General features: G+C 44.8%; 1 protein-coding gene across 8 annotated transcripts in view; it reads right to left on the bottom strand.

Moving 5' to 3' along the window:
* Nucleotides 1-160: 160 nt before the first annotated feature.
* sipa1 (signal-induced proliferation-associated 1) overlaps nt 161-23,224 on the bottom strand; it is a 30,605-nt gene continuing 7,541 nt past the window's right edge. For 2 of the 8 annotated variants that reach the window (XM_084029304.1, XM_084029302.1), the window contains exons 2-16: nt 15,272-16,905; nt 15,015-15,139; nt 14,727-14,915; nt 13,649-13,823; nt 13,168-13,271; nt 12,259-12,416; nt 11,271-11,877; nt 10,918-11,192; nt 9,912-10,328; nt 8,820-8,946; nt 8,582-8,705; nt 7,212-7,310; nt 5,108-5,168; nt 3,846-3,924; nt 161-2,508 (exon numbers count right to left, since the gene is read on the bottom strand). In XM_084029304.1, the coding sequence (XP_083885430.1) occupies nt 2,365-2,508; nt 3,846-3,924; nt 5,108-5,168; nt 7,212-7,310; nt 8,582-8,705; nt 8,820-8,946; nt 9,912-10,328; nt 10,918-11,192; nt 11,271-11,877; nt 12,259-12,416; nt 13,168-13,271; nt 13,649-13,823; nt 14,727-14,915; nt 15,015-15,139; nt 15,272-16,379 (3,792 nt within the window). In that variant the 5' untranslated portion in view covers nt 16,380-16,905 and the 3' untranslated portion in view covers nt 161-2,364. The other 6 variants (XM_084029305.1, XM_084029303.1, XM_084029307.1 and 3 more) reach the window with 6 other exon arrangements.

Genomic DNA, 23,224 nt, shown 5'->3' with positions numbered 1-23,224 from the left:
ACAGCTGAAAGAGCTCAATATTCCAATAGTTACACTTAGCAACTTGCAGATCCTATTTTGTTGTGTCATATAATGGTTGTTGGTTTTCTACCAAAAAAAAAGGAAATAAAATTCATAACCAAGCCCGCCTTTCCTTTCTGCCCCGTTTGACATTTTTCACCCTCAAGACTTCCCTCCAGTTTAAACAGCTACAAGAAAATCCACATTTGCATGAGTAATAAGTTACATTTTTATACATACACACATACAGAGGGGAGCTTGGAAGTCGCTTGGCACATTCTCATGCTTGACCAACCTCCTACAATCTAAAGAACTATACAAGACACAGTAAAACAGGTCTTCTCACACCGCCGCCTCCCCATTCAGTCATTAGGCCTCAGCATGTGCAGGACATGAAACAGGACGCCTGCACGGTGAACACTTCTCGGCATAATCGTCCTGCAGAAAGGAGGGCAGACACGAGCCAACGCACTATAACATGGAACAGTTCGGCTGTACAGACAGTATCTTCACATACTGATAAAGTCTAGGTTCATAATTTAATCTGTATATACTGTATCTTAATATGCTGGTACCAGGTATTCACAGTGACTCTAAAATAAAAATTACAAGAGGAAGTTTGTACAAGAAAAAAAAGAGAGTCCGAGTGACTGACGAACGTTTGGCATCCCCCTTTCTTTTGGCGGGAGTTGGGAGTTTAGTTTGTGGTCAGTCCTGTTTGTTTGGAGATTCGTGAGAGCTGCCTGGGCTTTTTTTTTTTTTTTTTTCGTTGGCACTGAGGAGAAGCAGTCCGACTCCTCTGAACACACGTTATTGTTATCGGCGCCAACAGCAGTGGACACAAAAAAAGGGGTGAGGTAAAGGTGGTGTCGGGGGAGGGGGGTGAGATCTTAGCCGTCTTCCTATGTTGAATGTAACTGGGCTAAATAAAGAACACCGTGTGCCCTGTCCAGTGCTGATTTTTACAACCCCCCCAAAAAAGTGCAAAAAACAACAGTACACACACACACACACACACACACACACACACACACACACACACACACACAGGGTGGAATGGTAAGATTTCACCTATTGTTCTTACCGACACCACTCATAAGCCAGACTAAAACAATTCCCCAAAATAGTCACTGTAGACATCCGCCAAACACAAAACATATTTAAATACAATATTCTCTATTTCACTATTAGTTCAAGGTGTTTTATTTTCCGACACCTAAAGCTATTTCGCCAGCTGAAAGAGAAAGCTGCCTTTTGGCATTTCTGTGGTTCAGGCCAGTAGGAGGAGATCTTCTACGGCTGCTACAATAGTGAGGTTAGAAGAAAACGGCTACAGGCGATCGTGGAAGGAAGCTGAAGCAGTTCTTTTCCTGCCATTGTCTGCGTCTTCAGGAGGTATAACCATTTCCAGTGTCCCTTCTTTACGCTTTCCATGCTTCCAGGAGGAACGAGCATGCTCAGTTCATTTTTTTATGTGTGTGACATTTCCAGTTTATGTTCCTTTTTACTTGAGGGTTTTAGAAAACAAAAAAGTGTTTCTCCCTAAAAACTAGAGTTTCTTAAATTCAGTACGACTGAGAAGTGAAGAGGGCAGAGGATGATGTCCTTACGCAACGGGGGAGCGAGCATCATTACATCTTTTGAAGTAGAAGGCTGCCTACAGGCTTGTCATGTCATGCCCCCCCCCCTTTTTTTTTTCTTTTCTTATTGTGTTTTTTTTTTCCAAGGCCTTCCACACTATCACAGGCAGAACCACACTCAGGACATTGCAACTACTGCAACTACATGTCTGGCAGAGAGGACAGCAATACTATGTTCAAATATATTATTAGTGACATATATATATATATATATATATATGCACACCATTTTGGTCATTTCAGATAAGACACCACCAACATGCTATACAGTGTCCCTCATTCTTAATTGCCACGTTTGATGCAAGTGCTTTTCAGCCCAGCTTATCAAGTATTTGAAGCAAGGTACAGTAAGAGATGCGTTCACACGCACGGACGCACACATACGGCTCACACTCGCACACGCACGCGCACACACGTACTGTATCATACACACCAAGAGAAGCACTCTGGTATAACAGCAGCCCGACAGCTGCGCGTTGGTCAGTCCGTGAAGGTCATGGATGTTGGAAATGTCTTTTTCTTTTTTTCCCGGGCTGATTTGCATACTCCCTCACCAACACGCGGGTCCGGGATTCAGGGTGGGGGGGTTCAGGGAGGGGGGGCTTGTGCTGATACACAGCTTGGAGAGGATGCGTGCGCGCGCAAATACGAAACAAAACGATTATACCGCGCGCACAAGCATGTGGCGCGCGAGCGTCGCCCTGCGGACGCGCGCGCGCGCGCGCTAACAGGGCTTGTTGACGTTGCACAGCAGCTCGGTGACTTTGATGAGGCGAGCCACCGTGCTCTGCGACTCCTCCTGCAGGCGCTGGTTGTTCTGCCGGAGGCTCTGCACCTCGGCCTGCAGCACCGCCTTGTCCTCCTTCTCCTGAAAGACATCGGCACACAACAAAACAAAGCCGTGGCTCAGATCGCTGCGGCAGGAACGGGAGGAGCGACAGGTACAGCGGTGGCGTTAAGGAAACTAGTGGGCACACATAAACACAGGCTTAACATGACACAACGCACACAGTGTAGGAGCACATCACGGTGCAGTGGGGAAGACACGATCACTGGACGTGATCGTGTCTTTGACAGAAGCTCAGACTGAATGACAGCAGTGCTTTAGGCTGCTGGTCAGACTGGGAAGCAACTCATCACCTAGTATGACTCCAGGGCTGCAACTCATTAGCCTATTCTTTTTTTAGACATTAGTTGGAATATAAAATATCAATATTAGTGTAAAAATGCCCATCACAATCCCCCCAAGGTGACAGCTTTCATTTGTTTTCTGTCTGACCAACAGTCCAAAACCCAAATATAATCAGTTTACTGTTTATATAAAACAAAGAAAAGCAGAAAAGCTTCACATTTTAGAAGCTGGAACCATATAATGTTTCATTTGTGCTTCCTAACCGACAGACAATTAATAGGTTTATAATAATCGATTAACTGTTTTTATTGTTTGAGGACAAAATGGGCGTGTTGTCATTATTCTTGAGTCCAAAGACTAAATGATTGCTTTGTTACAAAAAATATATTCATAAGATGAGTCAATTATGAAAATAGTGAAGTTAAAAATAAATAGAAAATGCTCCATATAATTGGGAGGAATGATATTTATATAATAGGTGTACACACACAGACACATACACTATTGAGCACAAACTCCCAACACAAGGTCCACTCTGCTGACCGACCAGCTCCCTCTGCCGAGGAAGGCCATGAGGTGTGGTTGAGAGTTCCAGAAACACAAGTGGACTTTGTGTTGAGAATAGTTGGTTTTTTTGTAAAGCGGCTGTTTCCCGAGATGAAGAATAGGAATAAGGAGTTCATCACATACAGTATTCTGGGACATCGCATGCATACATTAGTGGAAATGTACTAGAAAAGAGTGATCACAGCATTAAGGGAGTTGTTGTACATATATTATTTATAAAGTAAAATACTGGAATATAAAAAAAAATCTGAAATGTTATTGTGCAAATTTACAACAACATTATGAATAAATAAATGTCTTTAAAGTGTTTTTGTATTTAATGCATCCACACGAGGCCAGCTGTGACTTCAGACGTAAACAAAAGCTGCATCAGAGAAATACAAATCATCTCCCTCCAGCAACAGAAGCCCAACAATCCAAATACTTGTTTTCCTACCTGCCGACTCTCCCCGAGGAGCTCACTGAAAATATTATCACAGAGGGAATGTTCATGAAAGTCAAAGCACCTTTTGCAGGTCATCCTGCAGCCTCTTCAGCATGGACTCCAGCTGTGACACTTTCTCTTCTAAGTGGCCTGGAGAGTCACTGCAGCAAAGAGAGGCAGTGACACTTCGTCAAAAGCAATCACACATCGTACGGCTTTAGAACCAGAACCAAAGGAAATTCATTCGTTTTCTAAAGCAATGAATGTCTTGCTTCAGATTTTTTGTAATGACATTTTTTATTGTATTTCTTTTGTAAGGAAACTTTCTCCCCGCTCCGTTATAACGCCTCCCCTTCATCTCAGTGAACTTTTCAATTTGCCTGATTGGTCTTCAAACCTTAATACTCACAGATCAATTTACGGTAATTGCTGAGACTGACAAGCAGGCCCATTTTCAGTGAGAGGAGTCATCCCATGATGCATTTTGTCTGACTGCACTTATTTATAACGGCGCTCCTTGGCCTCCTGGTGATGTGATAATGCTTTTTAAAGCAAGGAATATTGGCATCAGATGGTTTGGGCCTAGCAGTGCATGTTTACTGAAAAGGCTGTATATTTGATCTTCTTGTGCCTATTTTAAGCTTTTTATTGTAGTCCCTAAATCTCCTTTTAATTTAACTTGTAAGAATGAGAGGTGCTATGGAGTAAATTACACTCGTGTCTACTTTAAACTATTTACTAATAGCTGGAGACAAATCTAATTTAAAAAGGGATGTAGTCATCAGTGCTGAGCTCTACAGTACGTGGGTGGACATAAAGTCCACCTGTAGGGACTTCTTCTGATGAAAAGCTTCACGTTGGTGTTTTTTTAAATATTTTTATTGACTCAATTCCTGTTTCACTTTTAGCCAACAGCTCTGCACTTTGTATTTTCGGACCCAGCATGTGAGGAGAAAACATGTATAAGAGAAATAAAATGGATCAGAGTGGGAGTTTTACTGAAAGATGACAATGAGTCAGACCAGCTGTGTGTGTGTGTGTGTGTGTGTGTGTGTGTGTGTGTGAGTGTGTGTGTGTGTGTGTGTGTGAGTGTGTGTGTGTGTGTGTGTGTGTGTGTGTGTGCATAGTGCATCGCTGACTCAGCAAGAGGGCTCTCTTTATAGGTACAGAAACCATGGCATTGACTCAAACAGTCGGATGTGACCGATAGCGTCTAAATAATTGAACGAGAATGAAGAAGTAGAGCTGAGAAAAGGGGACGTGTGAACAACTCAGAGAAAAGATACTAACTAGAGAGATATTGAACGGTCTGCTTCACCCTGTGTGTGCTGTATAGCAACCCACCTCTCCTTTGGGTCTTTCAGCTTGCCGTCTGTCTGGTCAGAGGGGTCTCCGGCTTTACGGTCTGTGGAAAGAACATTATTATATTTGAACATAGACATGAAAACATGAAGCAAACAAAGACAGGCGGCATACACTGTCTCACATACATGTGCTAAAGCAGCTTAGCTTCACATAGAGTGCAGATCTGTACTATGCTGTTTTTCACTTATATGGTCAAAAGTATGTGGACACCTGGACATCACACTCAAAGGTGATTGCTGAACATCAGTCCAAAAGCAAAATGCTGGCAAGATTTTGGAACCAGGTACGATAAGGCCTGGTCCTCCTTCGTTTGCGTTTCAGTTCACTCTGAGGTGGAGGGTGTGGTGGAGGTCAGGCCTCCATGCCAGCACGTGCAGTTCTGCCACATTACCTCCCTTTGTGCACATGGGCATCAGGTTGAAACTGGGGAGGGTCTTTGATTGTCTAACACATCACTGCATGTCATTAAGCTTCACCACTTCCAACAAAAGGGTCCAAACTATGAAAAACTAAAAGTTTAGAACCAGGGGTGTCATCATACTTTGGTCATATATTGAAAATGCTATTATTTATTTGAGAGTCCATCAAAGAACAAACATTACAGTCATTTTTAAACAAAAACCTTGAATCTTCATATTGAACATGCGTGTTGAACCACCTGCGATGTAACTACAGTAAGTACATTTACTCAAGTACTGTATATATGTATAAATAAAAGGAATTTTTTTCTCCACCACACTAATTTTCAGCAACAATCGTATTTTTTACTCCACTACATTTGTCTGACAGCGTTACAAAATGTTCAAAACCTTTCCAGTGTAAAAAACAACAAAAAATTGAGTTGAAGGAATTCACTTAAAAGATAAATCAACTACTTAAAAACCTCAATTAGCTCAAAATGATCACAACGGACGCGTGGTTCTCACTGTTTACACTGTAAACATAATGATGATTTTATTAGAATATCAGGAATATCACTGCTGTTGCTTTAATATATACTGTATATATTACAGTAGTTAAAAGTAGCACAACCTGAAACAACTACAACAGCAAAATGTGACATACACATTAAAGGGATAGTTCGGAATTTTGGACATAAGACCTATTTTCCAAGTCAAGTGTTCGAGAGGTCTGGAGACGTTTTCAAGACATTTCATTCAGTTCTTCTAGTTGCCGACTTGTGCTATGGCTAGCGCAAGTCAATGGTTCTAGTTAGCATGGCATTAAAACGGTCTTGCCCACTCCACAGTGCACCCGAGGCAAATCAATTAAAACACTAGACTGTCGATGTACATATCTGTGTTGATAGAATAATATTTGAAACAAAACTAACCTCACATCGCATGAATCATCCATTTTTTGAGGGACTAGTTTCTCAGCAGCAGCGGAATTTTACTTTGCTCCGTCGGACTCAAAACTCTAAGACACGCTGCTCGGAATCCAGCCGGTAAATACACACCTGAACACAGTCTTCAAAAGTTTCAGTATATTCTCCAAAAGTGGCCATTTCTGTGAGATTGAAGAAACTAGCACTGCAGGCTACTCTGCGTCTGTAGCAATGACAGCAGGTAAACAAACTATTATAGAACCGGTAACTTATAAGTGCTAGGTGATATCACTCCGCCGCTGCCATAGCCTACTAGGAAGTATGACACGCTGCTGCTGCTGAGACATAAATCCTTAAAAATGCAAGGTTGGTTTTACATTCTATCAACACAGATATGTACATCGATAGTCTGCTGTTACAATTGATTTGCCTCGGGTGCACTGTGGAGTCGGTATGAGTGTTTTTAATGCCATGCTAATTAGAACCATTGACTTGCGCTAGCCATAGCACAAGCGAACTCGGCAACTAGAAGAACTGAATGAAATGTCTTGAAAACGTCTCCAGACGTCTCGAACACACCGGCTGAGTTGGAAAATAGGTCTTATGTCCAAAATTCCGAACTATCCCTTTAATGCGGCATTAAAACATCATCTATAATAAAACTTAAGGTTGAGAATGCTGGTCTTTACTTGTAACGGACAGTTTATTGTGTTACTTCACAGTAAGTGAGGTGTGCCTGTAGAAATAGTCCCTCACCCTCTCGTGACAAAGCCTCCAGGATGCTGCGGCAGGCTGTAGCCAGATCAGCGATGGACTGCCACTCCTCCTCCGTGGAGTCGGTCGTCTCTGAGAGAACTGAGAGAAAAGAAGGTCCAGGTTTAACCCAGCACAACGCTGGACTGCAGCCACTCTACAGTAACAAACAGCCGCCACTGGGGGATGCTGGCGTGTTAACACTGGTCGGGTTCAGAGGGCAGGAAACACAGGAAACAAGGAGGAAAAGTTGTGATGTGCTGCCCGCAGCTTCCATTAAATTATGTTAATGAAGATCTTTTAGATCGATTCAAATGGAATTTAAGGCAACATGCTTACATACTAAAAGACAAAAACATTCATATACAATTTGAATAACAGAAAAAACTAATAAATGTTTTGTGTTAGAATTAGGTTCCTTTTTAAGATCCATTAAGATCTGGAATGTTATCTTTTAGCTGAAAAGTGGTGATGAATTTGAATAGATTTTGAGTGAAAGAACGTGACGTAAAACAATCAGAAGTCGCCCCCGCAAAAAAATCAGGAGGATGGGACGAGCGAGTGTGCTGTTATGGCGGTTAAATGATGAGTCTCATATTCTCAGCGGAGGCAGAGCAGATGGTGAAAGAGGGGCTCTTTGATTTGGGGCTGCCTAAAAACTCCACCCCACCCACTCCCCATCTGTCCCCCTTTATCCCAGCGCTGGCAGGGGGTGGCAGCCGAGCAGGGGTGATATTAGATCAGCGGGGTAGGGGGCAGCGTGGATGAAAGGGGGGGGGGGGGGGGGGGGGGGGGTATAGAGGGAATGCAGGGTGGGGCAGAGGGAGGATAATGAAGAGAGGGGTTTAAGGCAGAAACAAATCGGGAATAAAAGGACTTTGAGGCTTAAATCAGGCAGAGATGATTTACAAACACGTGTAATTGTTCATCATTTGAGTCGTCGTGTCAGCTGTCGTGTCTGAGAGAGGAGCTTTGTTTGGTCCATGATCAGGGTCATCATATCTCTTTGTCCTCTTTGTCTCCCAATTCATTTACACACATTTATGTTTTCATTTAACATGCTGCCATTGCTTTAATATATATATATATATATATATATTCTATCCTATTGTGTCCATCGTTGTTATTGTGCTTCTGTTGTGGTAATTTTAATTATTAACTGTGAAGCACTTTGGAAACCGTTGTGTTTGTTTAAATTGTGCTATATAAATAAAGTGGATTGGATTGGATTGGATATATATATATATATATATTTACATATATATATACAGTATATATATATATATATATATATATATATATATATATATATATATATATAAATTGTAAAATTACTTTTTCAAACAAATCAGCAGCAAATGGGAAGTACTTACTCTTGGTGATGGAGTTATGAAGACTTAAGGCTCGTGAATTTCTTTCAGCTCGGTCTAAACATGACAACTGGGAAGACGAGTCACTCACAGAAGCTTTGTCATCACCGAACTCGGCGCCCATGAACTGAAGACACGAGAGAGAAAGGGAGAGAGAGAGAGGGCAGATGACACTGTCAGAGAGAGGACGGAGACGCTGGAAAGAGAAACCCTCAGATGTTCTCTCGTCTCGGTCCGTCACCTGTTCGTCCTCCGGGGCGACCTTGGGTTTGGCGGCCAGGATCAGATCAGGTGTGGCGTCTCTCAGCTCGCCGACGTTCTCGTAGATGTGGCGTTCCCCCTTCAGCCCCATGTTGTCATACACGTGCCTGCCACACACACACACATGGCACACACATGGCACACACATGGCACACACACACACACACACACACACACACACAAAGCAAATCTGCTATTGATTCTTCGTGACATTTGTTGTAGTTTTTTTATGAAATTCTGAGGTAAAAAACAGAAACTGGAGCACTTAGACGGATGGCTTGGAAATAGGCATGATTGCTGTTTGTCATCCTGCACTCACAATATCATCCATCAAAAATATCACATCTGATTGGTTTTGGTCAAATTGTTCAGTTCTGCTTTGCACGATAATAAAGAGCAGTCAGACTCATTCTGCTGAGCAGCACTGTTGATATATATATTATAATAGTATTCCCTTTATGTTCAATTGTGACTTCTTGAGAGTTCTCGGGGTGAAACCCGTTGTGTGCTTATAATGATCTGAGACACATACAGTATGTCCTGCTGCTCCTACATACGTGTTTTCTCTCGTACTTGACATTCATGTGACTGTCAGAGAAGGACTGTTATACTGAAGAGGAGGAGGAAATGCACAGTGCAGATCATAAACTAAGTGATTGTTTAATGGAAACAAATGTGCTGTCAACTTTAATGGCCTGGAAGAGAACAAAACACTTAAAATTCACTGTCATTTTAAAGTTTCTGCACAACCTTCCAAACTTTAAAAGAAGAAAACATTAAAACAAACGTTTCTAATGTAAAACACTCTCTAAAACGTTTGAATTAAGGTAGTTAAGAGTGACACAGTGCTTGGTGTCTCGTCCGCTGGAGGAGAAGTGACGCACCGAGGTTGAATTGGGATGAGTCAGCTTCAGTTTGGGGTTATTTTCAGCCATGATGGATGATTTAATCGCCCTTTTACTTTCTTCTTTCCCAATGTTGTGAATGTAACTGTTGTAATCTTGAAAGCAGCATTGCTATGTGACTGATAATGCCTCCATTACACAGTGACGTGAGCTTTAGTAACACTCACCCATCGCACGTGTCCCTGTAGGTCAGCTGTCTCTCCAAAGACCAGCTGCGTGGGAGCTGCGAGCCGCCGCCCTCCTGGCTCTGATTGGTCGGTGGGTCCTGCAGCGAGGTGGCTCGTAACAAAGGTAAGCTGGGTGGCGTGAGTAGGGAGCCCTGGCTTCTCTCACTTTGCCCTCCATCACACGACTGTCCTTCGCCCTCTTTGGCCTCCACCTGCACCTCCGTCATGTCGGCTTCACTGGCCCCACTCGCCTCCAGCTTGTCCTCCTTTATCTCCTCCTCCTCCACCTCCTCCTCCACCTCCTCTTCCTCCTCCTCTTCTTCCCTATCGTCCAGGACCCAGGCCTCCCCAGACTGATCCTCACCAGGTTTACACTCTGCATCCTTGATGGCTTTCTGGTACAGCTCGGAGAAACTTCTGTACAAGATAAAATACCAACATACTTAGTAGGAAGCAAGCTCTCAAGCCTTTCTGACCAGCTTCTAATCGCATAAACAAATTCAGAAGCCAGAAAACATAGACACGATGGAAAAATGCACTATATTTGTCTATTACATCCCTTTGGGATCACAGAGACCACTTCCTATCAAGAATTATGACATCTTTGTGGTAATTTGTGCTTTGTTGTCACAGAAAAAGTATTTCAGGAATGAAATATAAATAAACCACTTATTAAAATGTCTGCAGAGGTGTCCACTTTGGTTTTTATTTATTTCAACAATTCTGTCCACAGCTGTTTCTGCCCTCTCTGACTTCGGGTGCGGGGGAAGTGTGCTCTACCGGTGGGACAGCCTTTGCCAGTGTGATGAAAGATCATTGGGGGGATTGATTGGTTAGAGTGAGCTGTGACCCCGGAGTGGCACCTCTCAGGTTTTCCTAAACTGACCTGCTAACCCTGCTAAGCACTGGGACTACCGTCCACCTTCTGGGACTCGCTGTTATGCCCATGAACCCGTTCTCCAGTCCCCGATAGTCCCCCCCCCCCCGTATCTGCAGCCTCACCCACCTGCGTGGCTTGCCGTTCTCGTCCGGCGGGATGACAGTGATGTGGATCTTGTGTGCAGTGCGGAGGAGCCGGGTCCTCTCCTCGGGGCTCAGGTGGACCAGCGAGTGTCCGCACAGCCGCACCACGCGGGCCCACAGCTGCAGGCCTCCGCTCTCGGCGTAGCAGAACCGCTGCAGCTCCGTCACAAAGCCCTCCTCGTTCATCAGGAAACCGGGCTGGCCGACTCCGTCGCGCAGGGGGGTGACCTCAAGGGCCTCGCAGCCCCGCGTCACCAGCTGCAGATGAGCAGAAGAGAGATTCAGAAAGAAGACCACACCCGCTGCAAGATTTGAAATCCGGACACCATCACCCACCTCTAGCCTCTGCACCACCTCTCGTATGTCCTCCGTCTGGCTCTCCATCACACTGATTGACACCGACTCCCCACGTTCGTAGAAGATATCCAAGCAGGGCCCCCCTTCCTTGGCCTCGGTCACTGCCTTCCAGCCGATGACATCTCGGCAGGAGCAGTTGAACACCACCCTGCGCGTGCACCTCTCAATGAGCACCACCGACTCGGCAGACACCCCCAGCAGACATGGGAGCCTGTGCTCTCCCGCCTCCCCGTCATCTCCGCCGTTGACCATCACGGCCCACACCAGAGCCCCGGCGCTGTGCAGCTCCGCCCCTTTGGCGCCCTTCAGCTTGTCTTTGCGCTTGCCTCCCAGAGAGAGCAGCGGGAACTTGGTGGAGGAGTCGATGGGTGTGGTGGTCACGTAGTTCTCGGCCAGGTCCTTCAGGTATTCCTGTCGCGTGCGGGTGGCCATGGAGCGGAACTTCTCTGATTTCTCCGCGGCGTTTTCAGCATTCACGGCCTTCGCCAGGAGGAAGTCTCTGAAGGCAGGCGAGCGAGGGAACCGGGCGCCCTTCGGGAACAGTGGGCCAAATAACGGCATGTCTTTAGAGCGTGTCACAGCCACCCTGAGAGGGAGAGAACAACAGACATGACAGAGAGAAAGAGAGTGGGCAGCAGAAGCTTGTTTTCCAGCGCTTGACAGAATAATTATAAAGATTTAGACAAAATTTCCTCCTGAGCTTCTTCATAATCCCCATGACGTAGGAGACACACGTGTAAAAGTGCACAAAGCAGCACCCGTCTTCACATTGATTTACACGGATGTCAAGACATGATGAGTAAAAGTTGTCTGCAATCTATTTTTTTTTTACACATTTTCATTCAGTCGTTTTAGTTCAATTCTTCCTACAACACATAGGAACCGGTGGCCCAGCATGACTTTATTTCAGCCAGCAAAGAAGGTCTTTCTTTGAAGGTCTGTATTAGAGTCAGCGATGTGATCAGACCTGTAATGGGTGTTGTCGGTGCAGGGCTCGTGGACCTGGACGATGATGAAGACGTGTTGGAAATGGGAGCGGATGGACTTTGGAGTGAAGGGCAAGGCACCCGGCTCCTGGAACACAATCGTCACGATGTCGTTCCCGATGTGTCGCTTCCTCAGCAACTGAAGAAACACGCAGGTCATTTCAGTAAAACACATTATTATTATTATTATTATTATTATTATTATTATTATTATTATTATTATTATTATTATTATTATTATTATTATTCTTGTGGTTTTTTTTACATTTTGTATCAATACGTTTACATTTTAATATTTTGTATGTATGGAGATAATTTTATTTTTGGATGCAATTGTGGTGTTTTAGCTACCTTATTTGCAAGTGTGAACATTTGTTGAGTATATGACCCCAGGAGCAGTAATTACCAAGGCGGTAACGCATGTGCATCCAAATAAAAATCAATGCCGTAACTTAATCAAAGGCTAACTTAGGAAAACCCTGAAGCTAAACCCATAAACATTAAGTATTTGCTGTAAGTATTTTCTAAAGTAAGCTTGCATGACCATGCTGTTGATAATTGGGAAATTACAGAATTTTGTAACTTCAAGGAATCGCAGGGCTTTGTCACAACTATATTTAGTTTTATTTAAACGTTTGATCCATATTAGAATGTCACGTCCAGCGAACAGGTTTAAACCTTACATGGCTGATTCATCCATGGTCAACACTGGGGGGCAGGGTTTTTATGTCATGCTTGTTGAGGCTTTTTCTAAAGAGTTTACCAAAGCATGACAGTCTGAACACAGATGGGTGATTTCTGATTTCTTTAAATGAATAGCGGAAACAAGAGATGGACTTGGTAAATTCATGTCATATGTTCAAATATATCTGTTTTGGTTTTATGTTTACCTGTTGTGTGTTGTTGGCGGTGTAGGGCAGCATGGTGGACACATGAAACATAATCTCATAGTCCTGGTAGCGCGTGTAGAGGGAGTGTGTCCCCGTTGAGTCGGCTACACAAGCACAGGAGACACACACACGATACACACACAAGACACACACGTGATACACACGAGACACACACACGATACACACACGCAGAGAGAAAGACGGATAGTGATTTAGTGAAATCGGTCAACATCTGAATGAAAGACTAAACCAAATATGTCACAGTCGGGCTGAAATCTGTCCCATTTGCTGTTTTCTGCCGCTCACCGAAGGGAAAACAGCGTTGATATAATCAGCAGTGACTATGCTATTTTGCAGGCATTACTCAGATTACATGTGGCTAGATAGGAGTTATCTCAGGCTTTCAGTGGTGCACTGATGCCCTTCAGATAATGCTCCTGCGACAAGGTGAGATGCAGCCAATAGATGCGGGTGAGCTCACTCTTGATGTCCAGCTGAGCTCGGTATTTCTCCCAGCCCTTCAGCCTCACGCGCTCCCCGAGCAGATCCAGGAACTCCTCGAAGGCCGGGCCCGAGCTCTCGTTGTTGTACATGTCTTCCTCCGAGCTCTGCTCGGCCCGGCAGTACATCACTCCGACCTTCCGCTGGAAATTCAACTGCACCAGAAGACAGAGAAGCAGGAGTTTACAATTATCCTGCCAAGACCTTTCGTCTAATAGAGCATCCAGATCAGGTGACATCTTGTTTCACCGCTAAAAAGCTTGACTTGAATTCATGTTGTAGTGTCACACACCTGCACAGCCCACATTACACTATTACACGTGTTAATCCCCTTCAGCTTTCATGGCAGAGTTCAGGCAACGCTTCAAACTGAGGGCTCATTTTGTAAAAGTAGTTCATTCATTTTCTCAAGTAGTTAACCTCAAGGTTGAGCTAGAGGCCATCTGGTTTGTGTGGGGTTGAATGTTCAGCAGTCAAAAATGAAGTTTCTGTTCATGTAATAGGGATTCAATTATTAAACCTAGAGAAATAGTTTGGTTTCTTGAAATTGAAGATGTGTTTTTCCCTCAATTCATTAGCCTTTCCATAATTTTTGAGTGTTTTACGAAGGAACTGGAGTCACATTGGGCTCTGAGAGTGAGTGACGTGTTGAATATTTTGAATTATTCATTGAAAAATTGATGGACAGATTCATCATGAATGAAAATATCTTAAATTATAATGGATTTCAAAACTGTAAAAATGTACAGAAACAATTTGATGTGTACGGAAATAAAATTAAAAAAAAAAACAACGATTTCTGCCACTAAAACAACACAGTAGAAAACATCACACATGGACTGAAAAATGAAAGCTTACGTGACAGCTTCTTGAGCCTGTTTTACATTGCACAAGCTGTTTGAAGCGAAAGAATCCCTGCACTTTCACACTGAAACACACCGGAGTGACCGACGTGGAGGTGAAGACTTCAGAATGTCAGCTCATCAACAAACAAACGGACCTTTTTACTGCTGTTTGTCCCGATCCAATGTCCTGACACATGCAACGGCCTTACTCACCCCCTGTTCATCCAGCTTCAGCAGGGTGTCCCGGACCTTGGGGGAGTTTGAGGCCAAGCGAAGGCAGTGCAGGTTCAGCTCAGGCATGATGAACTCCAGAAGCCTCTTGGGAGACAAGCCTCTAGGGGTCGTGTGACGAGCAGCAGAAGGCACAGACTCCTCCAATATGGAGCCTCGCAGTGTCTTCATCTGGGGAGAAGGTTCACAGCCATCACATCCAGTCAAATCAATGTTTTACACACAATGAGCTTGACGGGCGCTTTGAGGGCAGAAAAAGTGCCACTTTACCTCCGTGGTGCGAAAGATGATTCTGTAATTGTACTGAGCGCCGCTGGATCCTTCCTTCTCCTCACGACGGAAACTGATGGCCACCGGACCGAGGCGATCGTCCTTGCCGAAGAAATTCTGGTGTTCTGTGATGACAATACAGTCAAATAAATACAATGGTGGCAGTGTTGGAGTCTGAATAATATATATGTCATATTAGTCTTTCCATTGACTTGGCATAAACTGAGTCAGCTGAAGTTGACTTGCACTACACCTACCTTTCATGTAGAAGTATTTGCGATAGTAATGGGCCCCCAGATCTGCGTGCTCTATGAAGTAGTTGCTCTTCCCCTGCTGTTGAACGTGACTCTCTCTGGGCTCCTCCAGGACCGACACTGCATCGTTGGGGGTTCGCAGGCTGGACCAGAGTCCCCGCCTTCCCTGGGATCGGCCCAGACCCACCTGCTCTTCTCCCCCCGTCTCGTTGCGGAAGTGGGGGCAGCTGAGCAGGAGCTCGTTATCGTTGCCGTCGCCTTCGTCCAGCAGCAGCGACTGCTCTGGGTCATCTGCGTTCACCCCGTTGCCTCCGCCGCCCTGTGCAGGTGAGGACGGGGTGGCTTGGGAGAGCGGACGCAGCTGGGAGGCAGCTGAGGCCCCTGAGGTGATATTCTTTTTGCGTCCGATGCTGTCCCTGTTTGTGGCCGCCTCGGTGAGGTCAAACAGGATACTCTGAACATCGTAGTGGGCGAAGTTCCTCACCCAGGCTCCACCCCCGATGTTGTCATAGGGACCTGGTTGAGGGATCTGAGGGGGTTTGGTCTTCTTACTTAGGCCTTCAGGCTTTGGAGGCTTGGCTGGTTTCGGGGAGTCGCCTATGGAAACAGACAGACCCCGAAAAAACCCATCAGGTTCTGGAGGGTTGCCCTGCAGACCCAAAAGCAGGAAAGGGTCTTTGAAGCGGAGGGCATTTGGACTCAGGGGCCCCTGGTGGTCTGTGCTCAGCTCCTGGGCTTGAGTCTGTCTTTCCAGCGAGGACAGGCTGCCGTATTCCCTGTGTAGAAGCACCCCCCCGTCCCCCTGAGCCCCCGCACCTGCCTTCTCACCGACCGCCCGAGCTGCTTTCCCTCCTGCCTTCCCGGAGGAGTCCAGGTCTCCTAAGGTCACATCGCTGTTACTTCTCTGCATGATGTGCCCTCGGCCCACCGACCTCAGCGTCAGCCCCACGCGGCTCGGAGTGAGGCTGTCTTCTTCGGCTCCATCAGCCTCCCTCCTCGGCGGCCACTCCACTACACCTGCTTCCCGCTTGGGGTCAAAGTTGACAGTGGCGATAGGCGGCCGCATGTTCTGCCGGCGAAACTTGCGTATGAAGAGGTCATCTGACTGCATGGTGCCCGAGAAACCGACTCCAGTCCCACAGTCTCTTCTCCAGTCTGGCCCAGAGCTTCCTGCTCTCCCAGTAAAATGTCCGTCCTGGTCTCTATGGTTCCGGTGTGAAATGAGAGCGCTGCACTAGATGAAAAACCCCTCTGAGCGAAAGCAACAACTACACTCATTCACACCACTTAGGCTGCTTGAACCTTCTCAACCCGCGGGCTGTCATAGATGTCTCTGTGAGGCGCCACACGTTTCGAATCACAAGTCAGCAAGTCCTGAAGTGTAAATGGAGGCTGACTGAGGAGAAGGTGCAGCTGGGTCTCGTCGCCGGGGTCCGTCCTGTGCCGATGTGTGTTTTGGTGGTTCTACCGGTTGCCGGGTGCTCATTCCTGCAGAGTGAGGACGGGATGAACATCACTGGAGCTCCAGCCCTCTGTGTAGGAGAGGCTCCGTCTCTATCAACCCTTCTAACATGGCCTCGACTAGTCTGCACTCGACAGTGCCTGCTGCTTCCCTTTTAGTCAGGTCCACTGGCCACCTGGAGGGAAAAAAGAGGTGTTAACTTCATCGTTCCCATCGCTCACCCACACTGCTGCTATCTCAATCGACAGCTTCATATCCGACCCATAGCGGCTCCTCAGTGAGGACACAGAAGCACTTTGTGAAGAGGGAACGTTTTGATAAACAAGTCTGTAAATGCAACAATAAAGCAGGTCTGACGTTGTTTTATTGTTGAGTAATGCCTCGTCTCTGATTTCTTTCACTATTATTCTTTCCTTTACACACTTTCCGCTCCAACGTTTCCCTAAATAGTTCCATAGCAGACTTCATGCTCACCACATCCATCCTGAGCATGCCCACAGGAGACAGTATGAACGCAGGGGAGGGGGCCGTCCTAGCTCACTGACACTCGGCCAACACAGAGAAATAACTGTAAACCGTCTCCCACCCTCACATATGTTCACAAGCATGGTCTGTTAGTTCACCAGGATTTAAAAGAATATACAAACAAAAACAATAGCAACATTGTTCATAATGTAGAAGTAATTTAAAGCAAACCGTTTTGGTCTAAAGAGTATGAAGCAGCGTGCTTCCCCTTTTTTTTAATACAATTCATCGTCTTAACTCACCAGCAAAGTAGTTTTGTTTTGGGTACAGATCAGCCAGTCTGTCATAGTTTGTTGCAGATAACTCTGTTTTTGACCAAACTGACGTCAATCAACTCAAGCCGAAACCGTTCGTCGCTTTCAATAAGGTATGAGGCTTCTTCCTGTCTGGGTTTCTCACACGCATCTCCTCTCTCGTGCTTGCAGCCTATAGAGCAGGTGCAGCGCTGCAGCGCTGCTACCAGAAAAGCTTGACGCACACACGCACACGCACACGCACACGCACACACACACACACACACACACACACACACACACACACGCACACGCACACGCACACACACACACACAAACACACACACTTAAAATGCTATAGAGTAAAGTGAGGAAGTCACATGAAATCTTTGTTTCCCTTTCTCGCCCGTCCTCACACTCTCTCCTTTTCAGCAGACATTTCGTTTTTTTTTCGTTTTGCCGTAAAAACTGTAAATAAAATATGAGAGTTGAGAAACTGTTATCAGCTTCAATGGTGTTTCAAGATATGGCAACGTGTGTCGAGGTGTTAACATGCACGTATATCATGTAGAAGACATTCGGGGACGCTGCAGGGGCTCGCTGTTAGCAGGTAGTCTTGCTGCCAATTTGTTTTTGTTCATGTCTGCTCTTCAAAAAGAGGAAACAAGTTATTGTACACATTGTATTGTCTTCTGTGCCTGTTTTCTCATTATTTTTCATAAAAGTGGTGTTGGACACATTATATTTGATCTGAAGCTGCAACCTTGCACCGCTTCAATTTAAAATAACAACTGCCTGCGCTGTACGGCATTAATATGTTCAAGTCTCCATAGAATGGACAAACGTACAGAGGTCGGAAGGACACTGTTCTATCTGTGACAGCGACGATCATGTTGAGGTTTGATCCATTTACATCAACAATAAAATGCATTTTCGTTCTAATCTAAACTCTACAGCAGAGCTTAGAGGAGCATTTGATGGAAATGAGCTCATATTGGAAGGAGCATTCAAAATCCACATAAATCTAGATGCTAATACAAGAAGGGAATGGGAAGGTGGGATTAAAATGCTGGAAACAGCCAGGAAGCATGTTTGTATATGCAGGGCCACACTTAGGATTCCCCTTGTGCAACCCTAAGAATGCACATTTTCACTGCCAGGAGAAAGACTACCACGTGCTATTTTATTTCATTATAAAACGACCACATTTATGAATAATGTTCTGGCCCTGTGTGCATGCAGGTAGAATCAGTGCCAAGTGTTTATACGGACGGCTAGTCCTACAATACTTTGTTCATAAGTGAATAAACAATAGGTGTCGGACTATAAAATAACTTCCATGTCTGTCTGAACTAACTTGAGGCTTGATTAACGTTGCTTCCACTGATGCAGAGACATAAATGATGAATAATGTAAATCTATGCAGGCTGGTCTGTCCCCACATCTCAAGACACTTCCGTCCATGTGCGTCCTCCCATCGGACACACTGAAGCACCGGCTCACATAGAGAAGCCTCTGTGCAGCGTCTGGGTGCTGCCAGGGCTGCCACATTAAAACCCGGCTCATGTTTCTTTCTGGGAACCTGCAAATGTTGTCAAACATCATTACCCATGTGGGCACAAATGACGTTTGTCTACGCCTATCTGCAACCATTAGGTGTCAGCATCATCTGCATGTTTCACAACGCCTTGGGAAAGGTGTGAGCAATCCATTCTCTCCGCTGTCTCAAAGTGGGAGTGTAGATTATTGGCAGCAGGTTTCTTTAAAGAAAAACCCCAAACACACATTTCCTTCATGCTGGTCCGGCAACCAGCGGAACTCCCGGCCAGAAACACACTCACACTGCTCTCCTCTGACACACAGCGGAACTTCTTCAAACCCCCGACCCATGAATCTGTCCTTGTTTCCATAGCAACCTGTCTAGTGCCACCCTCTTTCGGCTTGCTACCCAGTCCACCAGGTCCTTCATCGTTGACTCTACTCATGAGGGGGTTAGTGTATAGATATAGGTTATATATATATATATATATATATATATATATATATATATATATATATGGTTATATCCATCGATCTATTCAGGTTTGGTGGCTGCAAGAGGAAAGTGGTATAACTGTATAGTGGGACAATATGAGTGTACTTCCCACAATCCAGCTGGAAAGAAAACCTGTTGTTAGTGTATTAGACATGAGCACAATGTGTGCAGTACTAAGCATGTTCATTTAGTGTGAAATCTTAATCTACACATAACACCAATTTATATTAGCAAACTTCCTATATTTGACACTTTGAATTGACATCAGTGATATTAAATTGCTGTCTCCAAATATTTGATTATTATTATATTAGTTCCTGTGGCTCCTTGTTTATGATCATAAAACACTTAAATATGGGTATCAAAAGAAATGGCCTGCAAAGCTTTTTAGGTTCCTAACTGGTCAGGCCTGAATTTGAACTGGCTTGGAAGAGTAACCACACATGTCGGATCACCCAGTTATCAGCATGATTTACATGCACATAATCTATCTGGTACAGTGCAACTCAATTCTTTTTCACTGTGTTCACTGTGTGAGTCCCACAAACACTCCCTTTGAATCAAAAATGGAAAATGAGCCAAGTGTTTTAAAAGCAATCCTAGAGATGTTCTTACCATCACTGACATGCAAAGTCTTCCATCAAACCTCCACTAGAACGTACTTTAAAATACAAATGAGCCCCACGTTGACACTGATCTTCCTTTTGAACACAAACTGTCCTCTGTGTGTGTGACCGCTATGGAGAAGTGTGCAATTTACCAGGTAGAAGCACAACGTGAAGAGGAACTGGCCTGATGGGTCCCTGCCCCCTCAGGTTTCAGCTCCATTTGTTTCAAAACCCATTGTTTGTATCCTAAGTATATTTTCTGCTGCATGCGATTTAAATGTCATCGTACACACCCTGCCAACACAAAAGCAGCTACGCTTCGTCATTTAAACAACTACCTTTTCATCCAAAACATGCTTCAATAGTAGAAAACCCCGAATAATTGATTACCATCTTAATGTTTTCCCAAGATAATCCTGAACCAAACTAATATAATCATAAATGGATCATGTCATAATAGCAGGACTGACTGAGTGGCAATAAAAAAACAACAAAAGGATATAATGAAGGCTTGAGACAATAAACAGTAATGAGAAGCTCTTTTCCCCCCAAAGCATCTTTTTTTTTTTTTACACCGCTGAAAACAGCCAGAAACTAAAGATTAACAGTGGCATTATTATGATTTTCTAGCATAATATGTACATAATGTAAGAACATAAAAGAGCAGCTCCCTGCCCATACGGGGATCACTGATATTGACATTATTTTCATAAAATATCAGGATGCGACACACATCAATGATCCTTTTTCCTGTACAAGGAAGCAGATATTCTGTACATGCACACGTTTCTCCACGTCTGTCAGGCAGCGGTTCATGAAAACCGTACGTGACCTCTGACCTCCCTCAGCCACAAGCAGAGACGTGAGCCCTCACTGGGCCACTTAGCAAGGACCGCTTCAACATGTCGTGTTAAACGTCTTTGAGGAGGATCAAGGAGGAAGACATTGATTCACTGACTTTGTGGCACACGAGTTAAATCTCTATGATCTGCTGGTTTTGCCATAAGCAGTCTATTTAATAAAAGCTGTATACTCAGTAGTCTGCAGACCATTTTGGCTGTGTGGATTTAAATAATCAAACAATAAAACAGTCTCTTTGTTTCTGCATTCTGTCCAGGAGGGATGACCCAGACGTGCAGCTGATGCTCTCCAGGATTGTTTTTTTTAAGACACGGAGCGTCCATGAAAACACTTGGGAGGATGCCGCCATCAGCAGATCCTCTTAAGGTACCGTAGCCGTTCCCCGTCCCAGAGAAACTCAATAATGCATGCAGACAGCAGTGTTTAATCCTGCATCTCAGAGCTTAGAGCCCCGTTTGCAGCCAGTGGACAGTAATTATCTTAGTTTTGTGTTCACATGCTCTAGATGATCTAGACTTCATTTTAGTGCTGAAAAAAATCTATTTCTTTGTGTGCAGAGTGTCCATCAGAGGTGATGACCTGCCTGAAACCCTCAGAGCAGGAAGGGACATCAAGTTGTTGGAGCAGCATCTCCAGGTTTATAAGGAGGATATCTTATGATCATATAAGGACTAATGTGTTGTTTTTTTTGTGTTCTTTTGCACCAGATTCCCTTCGAAGAGCCATTCCTGCCCGGGTGGATGTTTGGCTGAACTGATGACAGTTGTTTTGGGGAAGCCACAGCCGCTCGACGTATTTTGCACCCACTCATGAAAGTCTGCGTCCTGTGAAACAGGAAGAGATGACTGACTTTTGAACCCTGGGAGGATGCGTGTCGTCATCGTTTCTACTCAACACTTCCGCACCTAGACACACCGCAGCATGAATGAGACGCTTTTCTTGCTTTCTGCCCGTAATTGAAGTTGACTTAACCTCAGCCCGTGTTCTTTTATCATGATTAATGCTGATGCTGTCGTCATTTCAAGTATCTAGCGGTGAAAGGAGGATCACGTCCTGATATAGATGTAAGATCGGATCTGTTTTCTCTTCAGGTGAAGCCGCCCGAGATCGGCTTAACAGCTTAACAGCAATTAGATGTGATCAGTGACAAAAGTTTCGCTCTTACTGCAGCTTTATCAACTCTATCACATCAAGTTGCTAACAAACCCTTCACACTTGCAACTTGATGCATGTTTTCTTTGTCAGGGCCGAAGACTGAAGTTGTGAAATAAACTGCACGCTTCCACATATTTGGCAAGAGGTCTTTCAGAGCAGCACACTGTCACATTCAAATGATGCATAAAGGTGGAGAAGCCAGCAGGAAGGCCAGAGTCCAGTTCCTGCACCTCAGTGAACTGGGAACGTCGAGCTAAACAGTCTGGAGGTCAGCTGCTGTAGCGTCGCCGTCTATGCTTGTAGTTAAATGCTGCCTTGCGATTCTTAACCGCAAGGTCTAAATCAACTCCTAACAGTGATTGATTTGGGGAAATTTAAAGCCAGGCTCAGTCTCACTCTCATTTATTGATCCCATGCAACCCTGTTATGTTTTGAGATCAGGTTACATCCCTGCTTTGCTGTTGGACGTGTGACACTGAACTGACCTGGTTGCAGCTTTGTCAAGAAAGCAAACGTTTTAAATGTCGTAGATCTGATTCAGAAATTGCGTTAATTCTAATAGCCATTGGTTGCTCTAGGCATCCACGATCTACCCAATCGACCCCCTTTTAGCACGCTGCGGACGGTGACCCGGCCAAGTCCACAGGCTGCTAAGTGGATTCTACTGCAGCACTCTGTTTTTGGTAATGTGTTTTATCTCTCTTTTTCATTCAAACGCTTTGCAAACGTCAATGTGAGCTATCGGTCCCCAAAGACACATAGACCTGCATCCTTGGCAACCAGTGTTCAATGGGCCGATTAAAAAAAGAAACTAAAAGAGAGGATCACTGTCAAGGTGGCAGGAAAAAGCCGTTCTTTGAAGGAATTAATTATCGTGAGTGACAACAGAGACTCAAGCCAAGTATGACTGTAACCAACAGATTGATCCTGTCATTGATAATCACTCATTTCCCTGCAGTGCAAGCGACCCCCCCCCCCCCCCCCCCCCCCCCTTGTTTGCCTTAAATATGATGCACGTGTCATCACTACTTGACTGTGTGTTTTTTTTTGTTCTTGGTCTAATAATGTTTTCACAAC

The sequence above is a fragment of the Eutrigla gurnardus genome (assembly GCF_963514095.1).
Source record: "Eutrigla gurnardus genome assembly, chromosome: 15".
Taxonomy (NCBI): Eukaryota; Metazoa; Chordata; class Actinopteri; order Perciformes; family Triglidae; genus Eutrigla; species Eutrigla gurnardus.
The sequence above is the reverse complement of the archived record's forward strand: the minus strand, read 5'-3'. Positions and strand labels throughout refer to the sequence as shown.